Source organism: Staurois parvus, unplaced genomic scaffold, assembly GCF_062004578.1.
Source record: "Staurois parvus isolate SC_StPar_1 unplaced genomic scaffold, SC_StPar_1.0 ptg000629l, whole genome shotgun sequence".
Lineage (NCBI taxonomy): Eukaryota > Metazoa > Chordata > Amphibia > Anura > Ranidae > Staurois > Staurois parvus.
The window spans coordinates 137,101-163,079 of NW_028318425.1; the positions used below are offsets into that span (position 1 = coordinate 137,101).

At 41.1% G+C, this 25,979-nt stretch overlaps 1 protein-coding gene across 5 annotated transcripts in view; it reads left to right on the forward strand.

Moving 5' to 3' along the window:
• The first annotated feature begins 1,778 nt into the window (after nucleotides 1–1,778).
• LOC149449334 (lamin-A-like) overlaps nucleotides 1,779–25,979 on the forward strand; it is a 169,392-nt gene continuing 145,191 nt past the window's right edge. For 3 of the 5 annotated variants that reach the window (XM_089693362.1, XM_089693361.1, XM_089693363.1), the window contains exons 1-2: nucleotides 1,780–1,927; nucleotides 7,847–7,997. In XM_089693362.1, coding sequence (XP_089549488.1) covers nucleotides 7,857–7,997 — 141 coding nt within the window. In that variant the 5' untranslated portion in view covers nucleotides 1,780–1,927; nucleotides 7,847–7,856. Of the gene's footprint in view, nucleotides 1,928–7,846; nucleotides 7,998–25,979 lie in introns of all 5 variants that reach the window. The other 2 variants (XM_089693358.1, XM_089693360.1) reach the window with 1 other exon arrangement.

Sequence of the window (25,979 nt, forward strand, 5' to 3'; positions counted from 1 at the left end):
GGCCATATTTTTTATTGTTTTTTGATAGAGTGGGGGGGAGCGCTGGAACCTTTGTTAGGTTTTTTATTGCAGTTAATGGAAAGCCGGTATGCCGGGTTCCAGTTCAATACTTTGGCTCACTCACACCTGAGCGTTTCATTGTGTGAGGGCAACAGTGCTCAAGATGAAGAATCCCATTGTACTCATGGACCTGAGCATTGCATTGCATGTTGGCTGTCATATGAAGCTCAGAAAGTAGCACAAGCTTCTTTGGGGCAGAATCTCATGTTCATGACCCCATAGACTTAAATGGGAGTCTCTAAATCGTCTGCTATGCTCATGCTAAGTGCAAATAGAGGCTACGGCCGGCCAAAGAATATGCAATTTTCTTTCTTGCCACCACGGGTTGCAGGAAAGAAAATTCCTCTATTCCCCTAACAACACTGACTGTTGTGTGCTCCAGGCGGGGGAAAGGGGTGTGCAGGGAGCCATCCCTGCTGGAAGAACACAATAATTATTGCTATAGCTGCTGCTAATAATCGCATGCTAAAATGCTAAAAATCCACCATTCTGGTTGTCCATCAATCAACTTGGGTACAATCAACCTGTCCATAGATGGATCGAATCTTGGCAGGCCCCTGCTAAACCGGGTTAGATCCGATCCATCTATGGCCACCTTAGTTCCATATCACTAAGCAACTCATTCACTCTCTTATTATATCACGCCTTGACTACTGTAACTCCCTCCTCATTGGCCTACCTCATCGCAGGCTATCCCCACTCCAGTCCATCATGAATGCTGCTGCCAGACTCATTCACCTTACTAACCGTTCTGTATCTGCCACCCCTCTCTGCCAATCCCTCCACTGGCTTCCAATTGCCCAACGGATAAAATTCAAAACACTAACACTGATGTATAAAGCCATTCATAACTCTGCCCCAAATTACATCACCGACCTTGTCTCTAAATACCACCCAAACCGTACTCTCTGCTCCTCGCAAGACCTTCTACTCTCTAGCTTCCTTGTCTCCTTCTCCCATGCTCATCTCCAGGATTTTTCAAGGGCTTCACCCATCCTCTGGAACTCCCTACCCCAATCTATCAGACTATCGCGCACTCTGAAAACCAATCTATTCAGGGAAGCCTACCCCGACCCCAGCTAGTACTGGAATCCTCTACTCTTCCTACCACTCCATCCCCCACAACTAATTACCTTTTGTACCACTATCCCCTCCCTCCTAGATTGTAAGCTCCAAGGAGTAGGGCCCTCTAATCCCTCTTGTATTAAACTGTATTGTTACTTTGCTGTCTCCCTCCATAATGTAAAGCGCTGCGCAAACTGGCAGCGCTATATAAGTCCTGTATAATAATAATAATATTAATAATAATAATAATAATAATAATAATACAAGACCATCACATTTTCTGGAATTATGTCAACAACACCAATGCAGTTTAATAAAATATTGAAGTGAAAGAGAATCAAAACAGGAAAAATACTGTCCATTATAATGAATGCATTTGTTTTTTTCCATCACGTTCAATCTCTTTGCGCTTAATCAAAACCACTGTGGTATGTCTTCACCTGCATTGGAATGGAAAGTTTGATCGCTCTATCAGATTGCCACGTGTATCTAAAAAGAGACAAAAACACAACACATCGACCTGTGATCATAGTTCTTGTGTGTTCACAGTCCTGCCCTGAACACACAGCCAACCGAATAATGAAAGTGATTACTGACAGCTCGCCTGAAACCTGCACCTTTGTGTCACTGGCTCCGCCTCACATTGTAATCTATGGTCCCCTGTCGCCAGCAGCAACTGTCAACAAACCCTGGGTCCCGGGGGAAACAGAGTGAAATGAGAGCTCACTAATCTGATTCACATATTACTGAGATTTCCTAGAAACCAAAGTCACGCAGGACCAATCTGGGCATCTTCCAGACAGTAAGTAATGTGTTCTGTTCTGTGTAACTGTAGGGTGCCGACAACTGGATAGTGACATGTAAGTCTCAAAATCAGTGAAAAGCAAACATGATATTTTTACACGTTGTGTACACGGGTGTTGATGGTAAACACTGGTTTTGAATTGGAATGTGACGACGCTCAAACGCATAAACTGGAAGGCAAATCAGAGCGAAAGGCTGCGTTTGGCCTCTTGCCTTCAACGCAAACGTATAATACATACAACAAACGCAGACATAATCATTTACTGATGTTTATACTAAGGATCTTGTTGACAGAAAGATCCCAGGTAAAATGTTCCGTAAAGCCATATCGTGTACACATGTATAGGCATGTAAAAGTGCATATGGGTAAATGTGTGTAAAATTGTTCATTCTCTTCTAATTGCCAGTGATGCAGTATAAGCATGAACTCAAATGTAAAAATTTTAATTTTTATTGTATGGTTCTGTACTCATCGCTGTATTACTGATCTTTACGCAGCTGTGTGCATTGTTCTAGACACAGCACCAAGGATATGTTTGGGACTGTGCACAGACTGCGCTGCTTATTGTATTCTCAAGGCAAGGAAGGTTCCCTGCCACCAGAACACAATAGCACAGAGGCAGTGGTTCCCTCATCCACTTTAAATGTGTGGATGTGAGAATCGGCACATTTTATTTCATTCATTGGTTAAATGAAAAAAAAGTATAATGTATGGCTTGCCTAAAGACTCATTCACATGTACATAACACAACCATAAAAATATTTCCTAATTCGTAAAGGCAATAAGGCTGCTTTCACACTGATCCATTTTTCTTCCGCTTCTGTGTTAATAAAGGAAAATGTGTGACAATGTATTCCTATGGAACTCTGCACACTGATCCGTTGCAGGTTCGGTGTGTTTTTTAAAATCCCACTTGCTGAATGTTTGGTGCAGTTTTGGTGTGGTAAAAAAACCCCACCAAAAACACCACTCCCCATTGAAATGAATGGAAATGTGCCAAAAACGCATCAAAAGCGCATCGAAAATGCACCTGCATTGCGTTTTTGGCTTATTTTTTGAGTCACGTCTTTTAAACAAATGCGGTAAAAATACAGCAAAAATGCATATGCATTTTTGCCATGGATCAGTGTGAAAGTAGCCTGCATAATGATCAGTAAATAGATTAGATTTTTAATGCGTAAAAATTGCCATGGTTCACATGCCTTCAAACACAGATTGTTGGATTTTTGATTATGGACCGAAACACAGTGCATGGTAACTCACCTGTGTGAATGTCTCTGTTGAAAACAATGGAGCTGCATTCAGATCCATAGATAAAAAATGGTTGTAACCAGGGGTGGACTGACAACTCATGGGGCCCCCGGGCAATAGGGGATCATGGGGCCCCTGTGTCCTTGGCCAAACTCAAAAAAGCTTATGAAAAAGGTACCAGGGGCATTTCATGGGGCCCCCTACTGACCCCAGGCCCTCGGGCAGTGCCTGAGTTTCCAAATGGTCAGTCCGCCCCTGGTTGTAACAATGTTTTTTTATGGCCATGTGAATGAGGCCTAAAAAAACATGGTGTCTTTTACTCCTGTTTCCAATGGGCCGTAGCCTCCCTGGCGGAATTCCTGAGTGTAGCTCGGGGTAAAGTTTCAGTATCACAAGCGGTAACCCCAAGCTACACTCGGGCTTACCATGTGGCGCTGCTCCACGATCCCTCGATCACTTACCTTGTCCTGCGCTCCCGCGATATCCCTCCTGCAGTGTCCCCGGCAATGTAATCCGGCGGATGCCGGCATCTGTCTTCTGGGTTCTGTTCCCTGCGACGTCGGGACGTACAGGGACGGAACGGCAGGAAATTTGAAAATGACAAAAAGTGATATTCACTAAAATCACATAGTAAAACATTACTGTATCAAACCATTTCACATACATTTTGTCCCTAGTGCTTTGTCCTGTGCCCTGCCTGCATTTTGACTGTTCTTTCTGCCTGGAAACTGAGAAATGTCCATGGCGTCCAAAAAGTGTCCCTTTAGGTCAAAAGCGGTTTTAGACCAGCTAGAGAACAGCGATAGTAAATTAGAGCCACTTGCAGAATTGAGTGATAATGATTCGTGGGGAAATTCGTCATCAGACACTGAAAACGATTTTGCGACTTTGCTCAGTGATGTGCGAACTTGGCGCTATATTTCAAATTTCAGTGTTTTTGGTTTGATTACATTATTGAATTAAATTTATAATTATATTATTATTTTTTATGATTATTTATTAAATTATAATTTATGATTTTGGGTTTCAAGTTTTATTATACCCGGGATGTTTACTAGACTCTTGTTCAGACAGATTTCAGTGAGTTATTCCTAAATATTACAGGCCTACAATAAAAAAAATACATATTTCCATGCAAAAAAATGTACCGCTTTGAGCACAGAAATATGGACATAATCAGACCACTAGAGAGGTTAATAAGAAATGTGGCGTCTAAGAAATGCAAAGCATAGCAGGTCAAAAACGGTCTCTGAACATCATCCACACTGCGTCATTGAGGTAAAAGGGATTCTGCAGCTTTTGTTTGACGCTCATTTCAAGTGCATGTCAAACCCAGGAAAACAACACTTGTCTACACGAGCCCCTATGCTAGTCCTTAGGAAGCCTAGAAGTGCACAATGTATGTGATGGTGGATTTAGTTGCATCACTTGTGGATTGCCTAACATAGTACCAAGAAGCAATCATTTTAAGGGGAATTTGGAACAAACAGGTGTGCGCCTTTTATGTTTTTTGCTTGAACTGGGGAGAAGATGGTGGAGGGTCTTAAGAAGCAAGCAACGGCTAATATCTTGCTGCCCCTCTCTTGGTGAATATTTATTGATTTCATGCACACAGGGGCAGACTGACCATTTGGAAACTCGGGCACTGCCCGAGGGCCCAGGGTCAGTAGGGGGCCCCATGAGATGCTCCTGGTACCTTTTTCATAGGTTTTTTTGAGTTTGGGCAAGGACACAGGGGTCCCATGATCCCCTATTGCCCAGGGGCCCCATGAGTTGTCAGTCCACCCCTGCTTATACAGCACTGTCAATTTATGCAGCACTTTACATATATATATGTACAATCTAAGGTCCCTAACTTACATTCATACATACAGTGTACACATACTAGGGCCAAATTAGACAGGATCCAATTAACCTACCAGCATGTCTTTGGAGTGTGGGAGGAAACCAGAGTACACAGAGGAAACCCACGCAGGCACAGGGAGAACATGCAAACTCCAGGGAGGTGGTGCCGTGGCTGGGATCTGAACCAACAACCCTAGTACTGTCAGGCAGAAGTGCTAACCATTTAGCCAATGTTAGCCTTAGAAGTAATGTAAATCATACATTCTACAGCAGGGGTCGGCAACCTTTCAGAGGTTGAGATCTACCTGGACAACATGGAGGAAAGCAAAGATCCCCAGGGAGGAAGGGGGGTGTATGAGGTGGCACCCTTTAAAAAAATAAAATCAAGCTCCCAATAAAAATTACTGTGTCACAGTAATGTCCTGTAACCTCCACAGCAGTGATCTGTACCCTTCTCCAATGCTGTGTCCTCTGCCTCCTTCAGATCACATCTCTCCCCCCCATGCGTGGGAGGGCACGTTCTGGGAGGACGTCATATGACGCCCTTCCAGAACTGGACAACTGCGCTGTAGCCATCATTTGGCTATAGCACGGTTGGCAAGTGGTGAGTAACTCTATTTTTGTTGAGAAAAAACATTCCCCTCGGGGTGATCTATGTACATTGCAAGCATTTTAACAAACTTTGTTGCAGATTCCTGCCTTTTGCTATTCTGAAGACACAGCTGTTTGTTTGTCGGTGTCCATATGGAAAGTGAATCTGTATGGGAGTGATTTTATAATTATCAGTCAGCTGCTGCACCTGCAGGGTTCTAATGAGTAAACTTGCAGGGTCTGCATCCCTTTAGACGTGATCTCCGTTTGAGAGTATCTCACCAAAAATGACAATGAAAATCAGTAAGCCAGTCACACAAGCAGGAAATTACATTTCTAGGGGGCGGTCTGTATACCATCTGTGTACAGAATACCTCCAGGCAGCCATATTGCATTGCACTTGAAAATGACAGAGCTGCAGATTGGAAAGGAAAGGTAATTTTTAATAACATTTAATTACAATATGACTTGTGTCGCAATTGCATTTGACTTTTTTTTTTGCTAATTTTTTTCCCACAAAAGTGGAGTCAACCTTTAACTTTTATTGATTCAGGGAATGGCCAGGCTTTTATTGCTGCCTGTGTCCCCACTAGGGAGATTCACCCATTCTAAAAGTCCTGTTCATTGTGACTGGCATAGAAAGCGATTGGAAATCTTCTAATACCTGTTCCGATGACAGATTCTAACAAGAGATTCTGTTCATCTCTCCTGGGATCCAGCAGTGTGTCTCCTCTCCGGTGCACAGCCACAGACACTTCCACTAACACCCGGAGCGCTAGTGGTCTGGCTAATCAGGAGACAGCTCTGCTTATGGGCACCACCCTAATTTGCAAACAGACGCTCAGCCCACCAGCGTTCAAACAGGATGATGCTTCACTTCAGCCGATCCTCCCTCACTGTAGTACTGATCGATATTCCCAAGGGTACTCTTTTTCTCCAAGTGTGCGCCCAGTCCTTGTTCCCCAGTGCGCCCAGTAATTTCCATCCAGTATGCCCCCAGCCCCTGTTCCCCAGTGCCCCCAGTAATTTCCATCCAGTGTGCCCCCAGTCCCTGTTCCCCAGTGTGCCCAGTAATTTCCATCCAGTGTGCCCCCTGTTCCCCAGTGCACCCAGTAAATTCCATCCAGTGTGCCCCCAGTCCCTGTTCCCCAGTGTGCCCAGTAATTTCCATCCAGTGTGCCCCCAGTCCCTGTTCCCCAGTGTGCCCAGTAATTTCCGACCAGTGTGCCCCCAGTTCCTGTTCCCCAGTGCGCCCAGTAATTTCCATCCAGTGTGCCCCCAGTCCCTGTTCCCCAGTGCGCCCAGTAATTTCCATCCAGTGTGCCCCCAGTTCCTGTTCCCCAGTGCGCCCAGTAATTTCCATCCAGTGTGCCCCCAGTCCCTGTTCCCCAGTGCGCCCAGTAATTTCCATCCAGTGTGCTCCCAGTCCCTGTTCCCCAGTGCGCCCAGTAATTTCCATCCAGTGTGCCCCCAGTCCCTGTTCCCCAGTGTGCACAGTAATTTCCATCCAGTGTGCCCCCAGTCCCTGTTCCCCAGTGCGCCCAGTAATTTCCATCCAGTGTGCCCCCAGTCCCATTGTGCCCAATGAATCCCAGTGTACCTCCAGTGCCCATGTCATCTATTAACCGCAGTGTGCCCAGTGGCTCCCAGTGTGCCTCCAGTCCCTGCCATCTATTAACCCCAGTGTGCCCAGTGACTCCCAGTGTGCCTTCGGTCCCTGTGTCATCTAGTGACTCCAGAGTGCCCAGTTTCTCCCAGTGTGCCTCCAGTCCCTGTGTCATCTATTAACCCTAGTGTGCCCAGTAACTCCAAGTGTGCCTTTTGTCCCTGTGTCATCTAGTTACTCCAGTGTGCCCAGTGACTCCCAGTGTGCCTTCAATCCTTGTGTCATTTAGTGACTCCATTGTGCCCAGTGACTCCCAGTGCATTGCCAGTCCTTGTGGCACCCTCAGGTTAGACAGATTTCCTCTCATGCCTGTCTCTGATACAGGAAGTGTAGGGAAATCTCCACATTGAGATAGACAGAGAAAAATACTTGACCAGCATTCTAACCATTCCCTACACTTTAAGTCCTGGTTAGGTGTGATAATATTGTAGCACTCCTAGCATGATCTATGATTATGTATTATCACCTGAAATTTTAATTCTTCAAGACTGTGCTAGTTATACTTCCCTTTAATGTGCTTTAGTATACTGTTGAACTATTCTAAAATCAAGTTCTTTTTTCAGAAAAACAAGAATGATCCCAACTGGCAGAGGACCCTCGCCTGCTGCAGAAACGGCACGTCGCAGTTCAGAGAAGGTTCAAATCCAAGATATTAAAGAAAGATTTAGTAACTACATCCACAATGTAAAGTCTATGAGGAATCAGCTAAAACAGGTAAAACAGGTCAAACATCTAAATTTTAAAACATTCAAAATCACATTAAAGTGGAACTGCACAGCATCTCAGCACCACAAACCAAAAATGCTATGTCATTCATTTTTAATATTCAAAGCAAACTCACCCATCCATCCATGTCTCCATGCTTTATTTTTCTGAGAAATCATTGAAAAGCACCCCTGGAATTTCTGGCAGTGGTCATCTTGAGTAAGGGCAGATGAGTCATGTATCATTTTACTCTGTGAAATCCATCTGCCCTTAGCTCAGGCATTAGCTGAGCTAAGAACCCCCTCTCCCCTCCTGAAGACTCCTGGGATGTATGACATCATTTGCCTGGGCATGAAAACCAGGAAGTAACTGAAGAAATGTAAAAAAAAAGTTTAAAATAAGTAAATATTCTATACTTTTTCTATCCATTTACTAATGCTAGCAGCATAGGGATTAAAAATAGTCCATGTTGATTAATAGAGTGAAGTTCCACTTTCAGTAAAAATAAGGATTAAACTTTAGGATTTTTATTACCTGTAAAAACCAGGCTGCCCAGCAAAGGTGACAGTTAAAGGGTTGAGTAAACTATTTAACACTGACAGGGGTGCTTACAATGATCATCTTTTATTCACTTAAGGAACCTTTATTCTAAAAGAAAAAAAAAAACTATTGCTGTAACTGCCTAAGGCCTCGTTCACATATCGCCACATATCGCGATTTTAAAAGCACATTTCATATGTGTTTCTTCTTGTCACACATAGGGCAGCCCATTCACTTGAATGGGCTACCCCATGCATGTTTGCCACAGTAAAGAAGCTCAAGGATGAAATTTTGTTCTCAGGGGAGATTTTACATGTGCGTTTTGCTGCATGACAATCGTGGCAAAATCACATCATGTTTGGGGTGCCATTCAGAATGAATGGCATCCAAACGCATTTCACTTATTTTGCTAAGATTTGGAATTGCTAGCAGAATTATGCCGATTCTGCCCGTGATTCCTATTCACCCAAATTTGAACGGGACATAATAACTTTTAGCTGGAGTTCAGCTTTAAATTGTAAGTCTCTTATATAAAGTCCCTCTAAATCTAATAGTCTAGCACTACCCTCTCCACTGATTGACAATGCCGCTGTCCAAAAGTGGCTACATTGCTCCTCCATAGACACAGTGGAGGAATGAATGTAGCCAGTCTGACACAGGTTTGTTACTAGCTGATCACCACATGAAAATAAAGAAATAAAAAAACTAATACAACTACCACATCCAATGATTGGTTAGCTGCAATATATTACATTTTGGGGAGTTTTGGGGTTTAGGTAATCTTCAAGATTAAAATTTGAATGTAAGCATTTCCAACCATCAAAGGCATTTGTTTTCACTTCCCAGAGGAGCTATCTAGAAAAGAAAAAACTTTGTCTGGAGCTGAGATTTAGTACAGTAGATGGAAAACCAATCACTAAAACACTTAATATGTTAATTTCATTTAAAAAATAATTTTCAGTATTTTTAAATCTGCAGCTTTTTGTAAGGGCACATTCACACCTTGAGTAGCACAGGAATTCACTGCATGTTCTTATCCAATTCATTCATTCATTCATTTTGAATGTGCTAAAAATCACACCACACCACATACACTACTTTTGGAAACGCACTGCATCCCGATCACATGGTACTTTTGTACCATGTGATCTGGTGCGGGCAAACGTACTGCTTTTGCGATCTTGGGTGTCAACAACTTTGCACTGACACCTGTTGCAGATCGCAAGGGCATTCTAAATTCGGTGTGGGAAACCCGCACGGAAGGGTTATCCTGTTATTCTAGTGTGAACGGTCTCTAAAATAGTACCTAGTGATCCTGCCTTGTTCAGGCACTTCCTGTTATAGGGTGACAATGCTCTGTCTTTGTCTTGTTTTCCTGCATTGTCAACCTGTCACACAGACTGCTGATGGAAAGTACAAAAGACTGTAAGGCACAGGTGTCAAACTGGCGGCCCTCCAGCTGTTGCCAAACTACAAGTCTCATGAGACATTGCAAGATTGACAGTTACAAGCATGACTCCCAAAGGCAGAGGCATGATGAGACTTGTAGTTTCGCAACAGCTGGAGGGCCATCAGTTTGACACCTCTGCTGTAAGGGCACATATTACACAGGCATGAACCACTATTGTCATTTTTGCATTGCACTAACATGCTGCAATGTATGTAATATACACCTGCGTTGTAGCCAGCTGCAAAGCACAGGAACACATGGCAAGGCATTGCATTACAAAAGAAGAGTTTTGTCCAAATTTCTGCACGTAAGGGTGCATTGGCATCCCATTTATTTCAATAGGTTGCTTTAATGCAATGCACAATACCATGTGACATAAACTACATTAATGCAGCACAAAAAATGTAAATGGACCCTAAGGTCTGTTGTGTGGATCATGAGCTTTGCAGTCATTGAGGAAAGTTGTGAGTGGATATCGGGTTTTTGTTTTCTTGGATGCAAATGTTTTTCCTGTCATGGCAGTGATAGCTCTCACAATGCAGACACTATAAGCTTTTGTTTTAAGATCTCAAATCATTATCTGTTCAATTCAAAATGTGTTTAATTCCCTCACAGGACAAAACTCAGTTTCCTGTGGCTACTCTCGTGTAAACAGTGGCTTAGGCAGAAGACAATGGCATTAATGTAAAGTGTATACTGCAGGTCTTAAATAGTTTCCCACACATAGATAGTATTGTTTGCCATTAAGCGTTTTTCTTTTATTGCATATATATAGAAACTCAATAAAAAAAAAAACTTTAATCTCTTCATGTAATTCCAAAGTAATTTTGTATTTTTTTTTAATCTGCAGCTTTCATTTATATAATACTGTCATCTTGCCATTATGTTCTTGTTCAGGCACCTCCTGTTATAGGGTGACAACAATTGTCTCCATCTTCCAATTGTGCTCTTTTGTTGTCACCCTGTCACATAAGCTTTCTTTGGAGATGACAAGTAGATCATGAAACTGACTGAGCAGATTTGAAATCCTTTGATAATATGTATATATATATATATATATATATATATATATATATATACACAGTGGGGAGAATAATTATTTGATCCCCTGCAGATTTTTTAAGTTTGCCCACTTGCAAAGAAATGAAGGGTCTAATATTTTTATCATAGGTGTATTTTAAATGGTAGAGAAGGAATATCAACCAAAAATCCAGAAAAAACACATGATACAAATATTATAAATTGAGGTGCAGTTCAGAGATTAAAATAAATATTTGCTCCCTTACCAACCAACAATAATTGTGGATCCCACAGACTGGCTATGTGCTCATGTGGTACACAGATTAGTCCTGTCAATTTAGGAAGGTGCTCCTAATGACAACTTGTTTTGTGTATAAAAGACACCTGTATACAGAATTTCTTTCTTGGGCACCACCATGGGCAAGACCAAAGAGCTGTCAAAGGACATCAGGGACAAATTTGTAGACCTGCACAATGTTGGAAGGGGCTACAAGACCATCAGCAAGAAGCTTGATGAGAAGGAGGCAACTGTTGGAGCGATTATTCGCAAATGGAAGAAATACAAAATAACCATAAATCTCCCCCGGTCTGGAGCTCCATGCAAGATTTCGCATTTCGGATGACCATGAGAAAAGTGAAGGACCATCCCAGAACTACACAGGAGGAGCTTGTGAATCATCACAAGGCAGTTGGGAACACATTCACCAGACAAACCATTGGTAACACAATACACCACCATAGATTGAAATCCTGCAGCGCCCGCAAGCTCCCTTCCTCAAGAAGACACATGTACAGGCCCATCTGAAGTTTTCCAACAAACATCTAAATGATTCAGAGAAGGATTGGGAGAAAGTGCTGTGGTCAGATCAGAGCAAAATTCAGCTCTTTGGCAATAACTTGACTCACTGTGTTTAGAGGAAGAAAAATGCTGACTATGACTCTAAGAACACCATCCCTACAGTCAAGCTAGGAGGTGGAAACATTATGCTTTGGGGCTGTTTCTCTATTAAAGGTACAGGCCGACTTTGCCACATTGAGGGACCAATGGATGGGGCCAAGTATTGTAAAATCTTAATTGAGAACCTCCTTCTCTCAGCCAGAACACTGAAGATGGGTTATGGATGTGTCTTCCAGCATGACAATGACCCAAAACATACTACCAAGACAACAAAGGAGTGGCTCAAGAAGAAGCACATTAAGGTCATGGAGTGGCCTAGCCAGTCTCCAGACCTTAATCCTATAGAAAATTTATGGAGGGAGCTGAAACGTCAAGTTGCCAAGCCACATCCAAGAAACATTAAGGATTTAGAGAAGATCTGTAAAGAAGAGTGGACCAAAATCCCTCCTGAGATGTGTGCAAACCTGGTAACCAACTACAAGAAACGTCTTACCTCTGTGCTTGCCAACAAGGGTTTCTCCACCAAGTACTAAGTCATGTTTTGCTTGGGGATCATTTTACTCATTGAACTGCAACTCAATTTATAACATTTGTATCATGTGTTTTTTCTGGATTTGTGGATGATATTCTGTCTCAACCATTTAAAATACACCTATTATAAAAATTATAGACATTTCATTTCCTTGTAAGTGGGAAAACTTACTAAATCTGCAGGGGATCAAATAATTATTTTCCCCACTATATATACATACATATATATATATATTGCATGTGTATGGATATATATACAGTAAATATAAAGAGAGAGAGAGAGAGAGCTGTGTAGTTACTCAATCCGAGGTTCACATTATTGTATGTCAGGAATGTGCACAAGAGAGCACGCTTTCCTGACATTCAGAGAAATGCGTTGCCCTTTAACAGATGTATGGTGTTGCCATTATTTTAATAGCACTTAAACACATCTGCACATTTTTGCATGTGCCAAACCACATTGTGCCACAGCACCATGCGGTTTTGTGTAGTGCGTTTTTGGAAAAGAGTCAAGGTTTTCTTTTCCACATTTTATGAGCATGGGTAGCCCATGATTGGGCTGGCCATCATGTGAATCATGGGAAAACTGGCAACACACGAATGCTTTACCACATCTGTAGGTGTGAGCCAAACCTAAGAAGATTGTGACCATATCGGTGCACTTGCATCACATTTAAGTACTGCCCATGACACTTTTTTTTATTTCTGCTCACAATTAATATTTTAGGAAACGTTTTCAGGGCTCTACCCCCTTCCTTTCAGTCTATGGCAGTACAGCATGAAACACGAAGAATGGCATATATCTAGAAACCTTGTTCTGAAAAATTAAAGTGTTTGCAAACTCTCACCTTGCAAAACAACCCATTCAGTTTAAAATAGAAATTAAAGGCAAAACATTTGTGTAAAGATATAAAAAACATTATAAATACTTTTTTTTGCCTAATCACATACCCTCTGTTCTAAGCTGCATAAGAGCTAGGGGGAGGCAAAAAAGCAGTACACTGATCTTCCCAATTAATGGCTGTGCAGGGGGGCGGCAGGACAAGTCTCATCATTGGAATAGAGCAGGATGAGTTCTCAGCATAGCTAGAACTCTCATGCTTAGTATGCCCATTTTTATAATAGGAAAGCAGATAGTCTGGCAGGAACAAAAGGGATTTCACACATAGGAAGCAATACAAAGAGAACGGGATACTTTTTCATACAAGTACATGGTACAGCAGGCCCATATTAGGAATGTAAAATGTAGGATTTAGATACTCTTTAACAAATAAAAGAAAGTATCCTGCACTGTACACAACAGGGCTATGTATTTACTATTTGCTTTTTATTGATATAAAGCTGTACAGTAAATCAATAAAATATTAAAGCTTTGGCTTCACTTATACTTTTCCTCAAAGGGCTTTAGAATGTTCATTTACCTCGCTGGAGACTGAAAAATGCTGCAAGATGAGCAGAATTGTTCTCTATTGTGAAGAGTATCTATTCTCCCCCCGGCTCTTCTCTATAATCCATCATAACCCTCCAATGTCATATCCCATTGTCGCATAAATTTATTTTACATGTGAAAATAGTAGTGCCGTGTTTTCTAGGCACTGCAAGGTAATTACATTCACGCTAATGCAGTATAGAGTGATATTATTTTTTTTTACGGAAGTTTACTAATTGATTAGGAAGTAAATGCAGTATAACTACACCTGTGGGGTAAAAAAACATGCTCAGAATTATAATTAGGGCATAAATAAATCACCAATTGCAATTATTTATTTCTTCTGGAGTGCTTTTCAGCTGCTCATCTGCCTGGCATCTGAACAGCAGATTCAGAGAAGGGTCCTTATGTCTGCCCTTCAATATATGCTTTCCCCAGACTGTGCTACACAGATGAGTCACCCACAAAAGCCAACTTCTGGGTGCTTTGTTGCCCTGATTGATCAGTTCTGCACTGCAAGCTGTACAAATTGGTTATATTTGCATTAAAGTGTACATATTTCAAGTGGTTCTAAAGTCAAAATATAATTTTTTACCTTAAAGTGACAATAAAGGTAAGGTTTTTTTATTAAAATAAAAACATGTTATACTTGCTGCTCTGTGCAATGGTTTGCACAGAGCAGCCCCGAATCTCTTTTTCTAGGGTCCCCCACCAGTGATCTTGGCTCCTCCTCTTCTTCGCCACTCTCCATAGACACACACAGAGGGGATCAGCCCCGCCCCCCACTTCCTCCTCACTGCATTTGACTGACAGCAGCAGGAGCCAATAGCTCGCGTGCTTTGTGAAGATAGGGGAGATAAGCTCCCCCCATGCACAGTGCTGGATCTCTTCTCCCCTCTCTTTCCCTTCACACAGGGAAGGAGGAGCAAAGAAAGCAATAAACACTTGACTCACCGCTCCAGCATTATCCTGGCTGCAGCACCACTCCCCTCACTTTCTAGTTTCACAGAAGACACTGAGGGCAGTAGGAGCCATAGGCACCAGCTACTGTCAAACTCCTGTGAGGAGGGAGTGAGGTTGTGGCTAGCCAGCACTCTGTGTGTTTATGGACGCACACAGCGCAGCTCGGAAGAGCATCAGCATGGGTGCCCCTATAGCATACAACTTGATAAGTGGGCACCAAGAGGAAGAAAGATCAGACAGCACCAGTGGGTGACCGCCAAAGAGGAGGTAAGGGACTGCTCTGTGCAATTTCGTTGCACAGTGCAGATAAGTATAACATCTTTTTATTTAAATTTTTAAAATTGCCTTAATATCACTTTAAGCTGTTTTGTTTGTTTTAAGAATTCTCATTTTATTTTCAAATCATTAACGAGGCCAAATAGTCACTCATTTTTAAACACAGTGCTGAGAAAATTTGAAGGAGCAGGATGACAAACAGTGGCTATGGCTTTCGTTTACGAAAGTCCATTAACTGTAAAATCAAATGTTTAAAGCAAACATCTTTCGTACTTTGGAACAGCAGTCATCGTGTCATCAAATGAACTGATGGGAACTTTCCTAAGAGTGTTAATTTGAAAATCTGTTAGTGTATGACCAGCTTTTATAGCATAAAAGTGTATGACCAGCTTTAATAAATTCCTTTTCATTTAGGGCCAGTTCACACTACAAAAAATGTACTCTGGATGCATTCCGGATACGTTTTTGCTTACCGTTCACACCACACTCTGTTCCAGTGCAGTTTTGATGCAGTTTGCTATGTTCCAGTACAGTTCTGTGCATAACAAATGCAGCATGTTCTACTTTTTTTTTCTGCACCGGAAACTGACTGGAACTGACTGCACTAGTGTGAACCAGAGAATACATAGAAACACTGTTCATGCATTTTTGATGCATCTAGTGTGAACTAGCCCTTAAATCAGTGGTCTCCAAACTGTGGGTCAAGGACTGGACATGGTCCATTGCCTATCTTTATCCGGCCTTAGGAAACTATTCTTCCCTCTGATACAAGGCACTATTCCCCCACTGACACCAGTAATGGGACATAATTTCTGCCACTGATACCAACACTGGGGCATTATTCTTCCCACTGACACCAGCGATGAGGTACTATTCCTCTCACTGACACCAACTTTGGGGAACTATTCCTCCCCCTAATACCAAAGTTGGGGCCTTGTTTACTTCTACTGACAACAATACATTTTCTTCTCCCACTGACCCCCTAAAGACAATAAATCAGCCCTTTGTTTAGAAAGTTTGAAGACCCCTGTTTTAGGGATGCTTACTTGGTTGGTTTCAGTTTATAACAGTTTTGGTTATAATGGGAACAGTCTGGGTTATAATTACAATTTAGGAAACATGAAAGTTCAAGTTGCTCTTTTGTCTACATTATGTGAATTCCTGGGAAAGGCATCCACACACCTGAATGATGTCAGCAAAACCATAATTTTTCCTTGGACGAATGATCCCTTCACACATCTCTATTTTGAATTGAGGGCCCTAGTGCTTTAAAGCAAAGGTGCTGACCTCTGGGGCACTATACTGCCCACTATATGGCCATATGTTTGTGGCTACCTGACAATCATATCTATATATGCTTGCTGGGCATCCCATTCCAAAATCATGGCCAACGTATGGAGTTGCTCCCATTCCCCCACCATTCTCTTTGTGACAATAACAGCCTCCACTCTTCTGGGAAGGCTTTCCACTAATTTTCAGAATGTATCTTTTGGGGGTTGGTACCTAGTCACCCAAAAGAATGTTTGTGAGGTCAGGTACTGAGAAGACCTGTCTCACAATCAGTGTTCCAATTCAACTCAAAGGTGTTCAGTAGGGTTGAGGTCAGTGCTCTGTGCAGGTTACTTGAGTCTCACCACATCATATTCATCAAGCCATATCTTTATAGAGCTGGCTTTGTATGCAGGTCTTAGTCACAGTCATGCTGGAACAGGAAAGTCTCCCTCAAACTTTTACCACAAGGTTGGAATTGCACAGTTGTCTTAAAATGTCCTTTTACGTTGTAGTATTAACAGTACTATAACCCCCTGAACTCCATCATTTGAAGGGGAGACCTCAATGTTTTGGCCATATTGGAGGTGTGATGGTAAGGTCCACAAATGTTTGCCCATGGTGTGGCTTTCTCAGTTGATGGAACAAATTTTTCAACTTTTATCGCCAACAGCAGATGTTGCAGTGACTATTAGTATTATTAATATTTTTTTTTAATTGTTATTTAGAGACCCAAATTTCCAGCTGGTTAACAGGAAATGGAAATGCTAAGTTAATAGTGGTCAGCTAACTGGTGAAATCCATAAGTTCCAATGATCGTTGACAAAAATGTCAAGTATTTGAAGAATTGATCTTTCAAAGGTTTGTGAGTTTGTCCCAAAATCTTTATTTCACATGTACGGATTGTGCTCCCAATGTATCTCACATGTATCCTACTTCTTTGCTAAAACCTTCTCCAGCAACCACTTGCTCTCCTTAATTACAAACAAGTAACATTGGATTACAGCACAATGATGAGGTGAAGAGGGTCCCATTATCCCCCTGCTGCTAATGATATGCAAACACACAGCTAACAGCACAATGACTGTTGTTGTCACACCAGATGACAAGTAAATGTGTCTCTTTGTTAGCACAGGGTATTAAGCCAGATTTGGGAAGGATTAATGTTTTTCACTGAGCACGTGCTTGATGCTTCGGCTTGCTGTGCCTTAGTCTGTGTGTGACGGTGGGTGGGGGTCTGCCAGTGACCCCAGAAGCAGTTGGATGACATTAAGGCCTCATTAGGCATACCACCATGTTTGCTCATGAAGCCAAGACACCCAGAGATTTAAAGAGAAACTCAGAATATAAGAGGACAACCATTTTTTTTAAACCACAGCTGATCTGTCAAAAACGTTTTTTCTGCAGCCAAATCCTTACTTCAATTATAGTCTCACAAGGGTATTTTAAGTATATTTCCACTTTTGCAGTCACATTTGAGAAACCCCCACTATATCTTTGTTATGTGTTCCTATTTACATAGCATATCTAAAAAAAGTTTTTAAATAACTTTTCTAGTTTTTTATTTGGCACAGGATTATACATAGGTCCACAAGCTATTCTGATCAACTTCAAAGTGCAAGTAGAGGGACAAAATAAGGAACAGTGCATTAACATACAGTGTACCATCCAAGCATTGAGATCCAGCGTGCACAGGTTAGGTAGCATTTTTAAACAAATAACTTTTTCATTTTTTTTTAAGATAAGCTATGTGAATGGGAACATATCCCAATTTGGCTTCAAAAGTGCTTAAAGTGACACTAAATAAAATCCTTAAAAAATAATAACTACAAATCTCATTATTCATAGTGCGTAGTCCATCTTGGGAGTGAGCAATCAGCTTCTAATTCCAGCTTGTTCAGTTAAGCTTTGACAATAGCTGATTGGTTTCTCTGCAGAGCTGCACTGCATTTTGCACTCTCCAATTTTAGTAAATCAACCCCAGTGGGTCTATGGAGAATGAATATAACCAACCTGTATCAAACACAAGGCTGGCGGGCTGAATCTGACCTGCCAGGTCATTTCATGTGGCCCTCGCACCCAGGGCTTTTTTTAGCCGGAACATGGAGGAACTCTGTTCTTCCACCTCTGGCTTTCACACTCTGATCCCTGCTCACCATTGTCACTTGTAGACACAAAAACTGTACACAGCGCACCCCTGAACTCAGCACTCTGAGCATAGGACACCCTAGAAACTGCACTCTGCACATAGCGCACCCCTGAACCCTGCACATAATGCACTCCTGATATTGATCTCCCCCTTTAAGATCCTCCCACTTAGTGCAATAAGACAACACCCACCATGCGATGCGGTTTCGTGGGGAAGGGCGTGGGTTAGTTTCTGCACCTATTACCTGAAAAAAAAGCCTTAGATAAATGTATATAGTCTTGGACAGGAAAGATCTTTTACTAGGAATTTTCCACGTTAGTTTTTATTATGCAGGATGCTGCTCATTTGCCTTGCAGATGCAGATGGAAGCAGGTCTTGGGGAAATATGGGGAGAGGTATGGGAGTTGTGCCTAAAATCTGTACCCCTCAGTTGAGTCTCACCATCATACAAATTATCACAATTGTTTCTGTTACACCAGGCCTACTGTACACTGATTCAATGGCACCAGTGTGACAGAAGGGATTTCCCACGATGCCCAAAATACTGTAGGGATGAAGGTGACCTAATACATCTGTTGTGGAGATGCTCAAAACTATATAGGCATTGGAAAGAAGTGACCGACACTATCTCTGTATGATATACACTTAAAGTCTCAGTGGATCCTGTTGTATGCCTACTGGGCAAGGTGGATGAGGAACTTTTTCCTCCGCTGAATAATATTGCGATAATCCAACTTTTGAAAATAGCCCGTAAGCTAATTGCCTGCTTCTGGATGTCTCCTCACATCCCTACTATAAAACATTTTGGTAGGTCAAGTCAATTCTAATCTGGTACAGAAAAAATAGAACTACCAACATAAAAATGCTCATCACAAATTATTTTCCATATGGCAGGTATGGCTTGAGAATTCCGGACTTGCTTCCCTTCAACTGATTATGGATAGGCTGTTGTAGGTGTAAGGGTTTGCTAGGCTTCTGACAAACCCCCACTGTATGGAGTCTGCTCCAGCTTAGGATGTTGACATAGACTACTCAGGTTGCTGTTATGGTACTACCCCGTGTAGGGCTTGCTCATGCTCTTAGATCCTTGGTTGGTAGTATATTACAATGTAATTGGTCCATTGGCCTACGTGCTAGGGTGTTTTTTCTCTCTTTTTATAGTGTGTTTTGTTTCATATTTTTTTCCTTTTCTTGCCTTGATATATGCAACCATAATCTTTATCAAAATTGTTAGGGCATGATGTCCAGTTGCCTTGACTGTGAGATTTAGCTCAGTTATGTTGTGTATGCAGTATATGCAGTGCTGGTCAGCCCGACTGTGCTACTTACCTTTACACTACTGTGACATTGTACAATTATTGTATTTCACATTTGTGCCTCAATAAAACTTTATTTGATTCAAAATGTGTATAGTTTTACAAATACAATCAGCCCTTTGAGGGCAACCATAATGCTGGTGCGGCCCGTGATGAAATTGAGTTTGACACCCCTTCTCTAACAGGAAGTCAGATCAGAGCATATGACCAATCATAGCAATCACATGATGCCTGGTACCCGGTTACCGGTAATTGTAATTTGCTGTGTCCTAACCTGGAACAGGCTGGATGACGCACATGTATGTGATCCAGACTGCTAGTGCTACCTGCCTGCAGTCAATACTGTTGGCGTATGGGAAGTTGTTAATGGTCATCTCCTCCATCAACTTATACTTACCTCACCTCTGTCTGTTTGGCTATTTAGCAAATAGCATTTGCTCTCTGTTTAGCTAGCCCATATTGCACTTAGAATCCTTTGTCAAGTCATAGCGAAAAAACATCAGTTTAAAACTCTGAAATTAAAATAAAATTGACTCAAAACTGTTTCCTTTAAAAGAAATTCAGGTTAGTCCTAGACACTGAAAGGTCCATGAACAAATGTCTGGTGCCAAGTTTTGGGTTTTTAAAAATAAAGCACCAGAAAAAAGTTTAGGTTTGACTGCAAAAATATCACCATTCTTTCTGACAGCAGTAACTCAGTTTGCAGAACATCACTTTGGCCTTCATCCCTACTAAAGCCACCATAAAGAGCTCCTTGCCCATCAGTGGCTATTAATAAAGTTATCTAATTCTACAGAAAGACATTTACTGACAGGCATGAAGCATTCCTGGAAAAGAAATAGACATAAAACTCTTACTTTCCCAGAAATTCATCAACCAATTTTAGTTTCAATGCTATTAAAACCAGCCTTTTAAATTTCTCATATGGAAAATCTGATGTTCTTGTGAAAAGGAAGTGGCAGGTCATGTGAGCTTACTTAGGGTCCATTCACCCTCCTGTGCTTATAAATGCACAAACATTTTATCAGACTTCACATTTTTACGTGTTTTAATACTTTTTTTTTTGCTTTTTATGATGCATTTTGCATACATTTTCCAGCAGTACAAACACTTCTAGCATTTTGTGTACAACACCATGCCTTAAAATGAATGTAAAACACAAGTATAATTTGTTTTATGTGTACCATTGCTTAGGTTTGTCCATAAATTTAAAGATGGCCTGTAAAAATTCAGGCTGATTAAAGCCCTCTAAAAGTCTGTAAAAATGCTTGTTAAAAGTATTGATTTTGTCCCCTTGAATTTAAAGTAGATATAATCACTACTTGAAGGGAATTTATGTTTCCTATAACACCGTGTATCATAAGCTTTGTTTTTTTTTTTGTTTTTTTTTAATAAAATATTTGCTTTCACCTTTTTTCACACTTTGTTACATCTCATAGCTACCAATCTCCTGTAGACACTTCCTGCATACATGCACCCCAGCTATGGCTGCATGGTATTTATCAGGTAGGGTTATCTGATGGTGACAACAGTGAATATTGCCTGCACAATTTTGAGTAGATGTACTAAAACTGTTGCACACAGAATCTGGTGCAGCTGTGCATGGTAGCCAATCAGCTTCTAACTTCAACTTGTTCAGTTAAGCTTTGACAATAATATCTGGAAGCTGATTGGTTTCTATGCAGAGCTGCACCAGATTCTTTGTGCACCAGTTTTAGTAAATCCCCCGTTGAAACTGTCAGTTTTAATATGTATTGGAAGCTTGTGTGATAGGCTGACAACAAAGGAGCACAACTGCTTGACAGGGACAAAATGTTGCCACCCTATAACAGGAAGTGCAGGATCTCTGGGTATTATTTTTATGGAAGTGGCTGATTTTAAAATATTGAAAATTATTTTTGAAGAGATACTAACATGTCAAAGCTTATATGAGATTTTGATGAGAAAGCTTCTGTCTACTGTAAAGCAAATCTGGGGACCCCCCCACCCCATAAAAACAAACAACGCTCAAACCAGCTCCACTGTACTGTACAAGCACAATGTGGTGCCTCTATGTAATTTTACCATCATGTACCTACCACTCAGTAAAAATGTGGTGGTGTGTGTGGTGCTTTCTGCACCCACTAATGCATTGCAAAGCCTTTTTCCCATCTGGCACTCTGTTACCTGTTGCTTGAGGCTGGGGAAGGGCATGCCATAGCATGAACAATTATCATCAATGCAAAATGTTGAGTTAAAGTAAACCTGTAGCCAGGTTATGAATAAAAAAGGCTTTACATATTCCTAATAAGTCATATATGAGCTTTAAAACCAGCCCACACTCACCTCTCTAGCTGCAGAAACTGTAGAGAAATTAAATTACAGTATATATACAGCAAAACATTTTTTTTTGTATACAGTAAGAAAGGGTTAAAGCCCCTATCAGGTTACCCTTGCCTATCTGTGTCCTACTAGAGATATTTTCCTTTTTCTGGGAATGAAAGGAAATCCCATCAATAGTAATAGGAAGTCCCCTCTTAGGAGAACATTTGTCCCTTTTGGAAGATTGACCTGACCGCTTGCTCTGTAACAACTCAAAATTTTAGATTTTTCCTTCTCTCTATGTCTTAGTGATAATGGTCACCAGGACAAATATAGGGTAAATCTCTTCAGTGGCGATATAGAAAGCAATAAAAATTTGACAGAGGATGTGAAGCTGTCTATACTCCATTAGATTTTACAATGGTTAATGTTAATTTTCGACCATGGTGATCAGAAAATTTGAAGGACCAGAATGGAAAATAATTTTAAGTTCTAACTATGAATGTGACTTTCGTTTGGGAAAATTGGTACTTATTGCAAAGAAACCTAATTAATGCATCTGGAAATTCATTCAAATAGCAGGTCTGGAGGAAATTTTAAGGGCTTTCGAATGAAATTATTTGACTCAATGATAGCAAGATTGAATTTACTAATGAACAATTTCTTTATGAACACTTGAAAGAAGACCTAAGTATGTATGACCAGCTATAGATTGTTTTCACACTGCTGCCAACCTTTGCTATGTGTTTGAATAGGGCAGCTCATTCAAAATTCACAACAGAAACACTGAAAATGCAGCTCCGCTACCACTGGCTTCCTATGGTAGCATGGACTTGGCAATCTGCTAGCCCGCTAATGTAAACAAACACTAGGTGCTCTACAGCTGGCCATACACTGTTTGAATTTCGGCACCAGCTGAAATATGGATTCCCTGTGAGGTCGGTGGTTCCTAGGGATATTTTCCTTAGGAACCAGTGACAGGAGGAAGCAGTCATACATAGATGCCATAGAAATACCGCTTCTATATATGATGCACAGTGCCCGCTGAACATGGGGTCTAAGTGGATACAGTTCTGTCTAAATCTAGGTTTTGACTGAACCATCGGCTCATCCCTGGTTGCCATCTAGGTCTGTCAGGGCTGCTGCCAATCAACGGCACCCTTGACAACTCACATACTCAACTGCATATGTGGCGTCAGGGAAATGGACTTCGTTCCATAGCATTGCGCATGTGTTTTTACTAAAAGAACTGAGCTGTAACCGACAGTTCCTGGTCTCAGAGTAACGATCAGGAGCCAGTAAGACCAACTCTTGCCAGTCACAGTGATCACTAGAGTTTAAACCAGTCCCTGTACTTTTTTCCTTTGTAATACTACATGGTGCAGATACTAGATGAATTTCCTGATTTGGCTATTGTATTTTGACAGCCGGCCCCACAGCTGTCAAAATACCCAAGCAGGGGCTCAGTCTGATTGGATGCAGTCTTCAACAGGGCCACCCACTGAGTTAATTAAGGCCAATTCATCAAGAACCTACCATATTTCACACAGTGTATGGCCAGCTGTATTAGTGTGTTTAGATAGGATAAAAAAAAAAGAAAAAAAAAAAAGGAAAATGTGTAATATTGTTTCCAGGCCCGACATATGTGTTATTCCATGCACCTCAGGAGTAGGAGATCAGTTTTCATTTGACAACAAAAAATAGAATAAGAAGAAAACCATTAACCCAATAAAACCCATTAAAAGAAGGTATCTACCCCCTTCCTGCCCTAGGGTAAACAAATGTTAATGCCTAAGCACAATTTTGCATCTTTGACATGTGTTAGTAAGACATATCATCACAACTACTTTGTGTACTCCAGTGGATTATATCTTGTTTTTTTCAGGACAAATTGGGCTTTCATTTGGTGGTAAATGGTAATGGATATTTTTTGTTTGTTAATCATAGAGAAACTGGCCCAATATAGTAAAATAAATAATTTTTTTAAATTGTAGCTGTATATTTCTTGCTACTACCATAACCCACCACCAAAGAACAACCCAAAATAAATTCTGCTTCCGACGATTGCAGCAATGCCACATATGTGTATGTTAGTTGTTGTATGTACCTGTTAAAGCCCAGAAACAATAGTGCACATTTTGCTTTTTTTAATCCTACCTAAAACACACTGACACTTAACTGATGCTAATACTAATTTAAAAAATGTGAGTTTGACCTTTAACCCTAACACTAACCCTGGCACTGACCTAGATCAAACTTTGATCTAGGTATTTAGGTATCTAGGTAGCACAAAGATGAAGATGCATATATGTGGCCCCACGGAAAAAAGCTCAGTGCAATGGGGCTGCATATAAGTGTACTGTAGCTGGAAAGGAATTAAGGCACTTGGGGTGCCTTAAGATTTTACATACTTTTAAAGGGAGCCATGACTGAATAAGGGTTGAGAAACACTGCTCTAAGTTGTTCAAGCTGTTCAAAAACAAACCTCAACTTGACCTCTACTGTGATCTCCAAGGATGAATTGCTCCACAGTACCTGCAGCTACAGAGGTCAGTGGAGTCTGCAGCTTGTTATGAATATGTAAATACTTTGATGTCTATAGTATAGCCAAAGGTTCAAGTTAAATGTTAAGTCAGCTAAATGATCTAAGTAGAAATTCCTGTTTAAATCAATATCCTACAATCCTCAGAGTCTAAAAAAAAATACTGTGTTACAGATTTACACATTTTCATCAATAATAAAAATCCCTAAGCAGAAATCTGAACACATGCACAAATAACTCTGCTCCCTCCAGCAAGAGCACAGCCGTTTCTAAATTTTACCAGCAGCACAGAAAACCCCACGGGTGCTGTTTAAAGTGAAGTGATGGCGGACACGGTTGTCGATTTCGTTTTCATGCTAACTATAAACCATGATTGTTATTTCTCTAGTTTTTAGAATCCTTCATTGGGAAGAGCTGTAAAGGAAATACATAGTATTTTAGGTATCTTTTTTTTATTAATATAACAAATGTGAACATAGAATAAATAATCTGATGAATGAGTTTATTTCCTAAACTTCCTATTCAGTCTGGAAATATTTTATTGCTAGTAGATAAAGGATAGGCATGACACAAAGTTTTGATAGTTTAGGTCTGATTTATTAGTCGCAGGGCTCTAAAATATGGCCAACTTGATTCAGGAGTTCACAACGCTCTCTTTATCAGGACTATAGACAAAAATAAGATGCAATCAGGGGCGGAATGACCATTTGTAAACTCGGGCACTGTCAGTAGATGCCCCTGGTACCTTTTTCATAGGCTTTTTTAAGTTTGGGCAAGGACACAGGGGCCCCATGAGTTGTCAGTCCGCCCCTGGATGCAACTGGTATTGTGTATAGTTATATTCATTGTACTTACCATTGTGTTTGTAGCCCCAATGAAGGGGGGCTTCTGAACCTCCTGAAATGTGTTGGAGAATTTTAGAACTCTGCTTATAATAAACCTGATCTGCACTCAATACAAAAGATCATGGCATGCTCATCCTTTTTGTGCTCATAGCCTTTATCCCCTTGATCTGGTTCAGAGAGCTCCCTGTATCCAACAATACGCAATTCAAACACCTATTTCAATTACTCATCCATAACAGAGTCCACCGCTCAACCACCTCCTTCCTTTACCAGGTTTTTATTGCTGTCTGTGTCCCTCACCCTCTCACATTTTTCTGGTGAACATTGGCATGGGGACAGAAAGTTATGGTGGAATGCAACATTTTACAGTTGCCACTGGAACAGTAGATGAGGGTAAATCTTCTAATCGGACTCCTGTTCTGGTGACAACTGTCGCAGAGGGGATTTATGCTTACTTTAGAG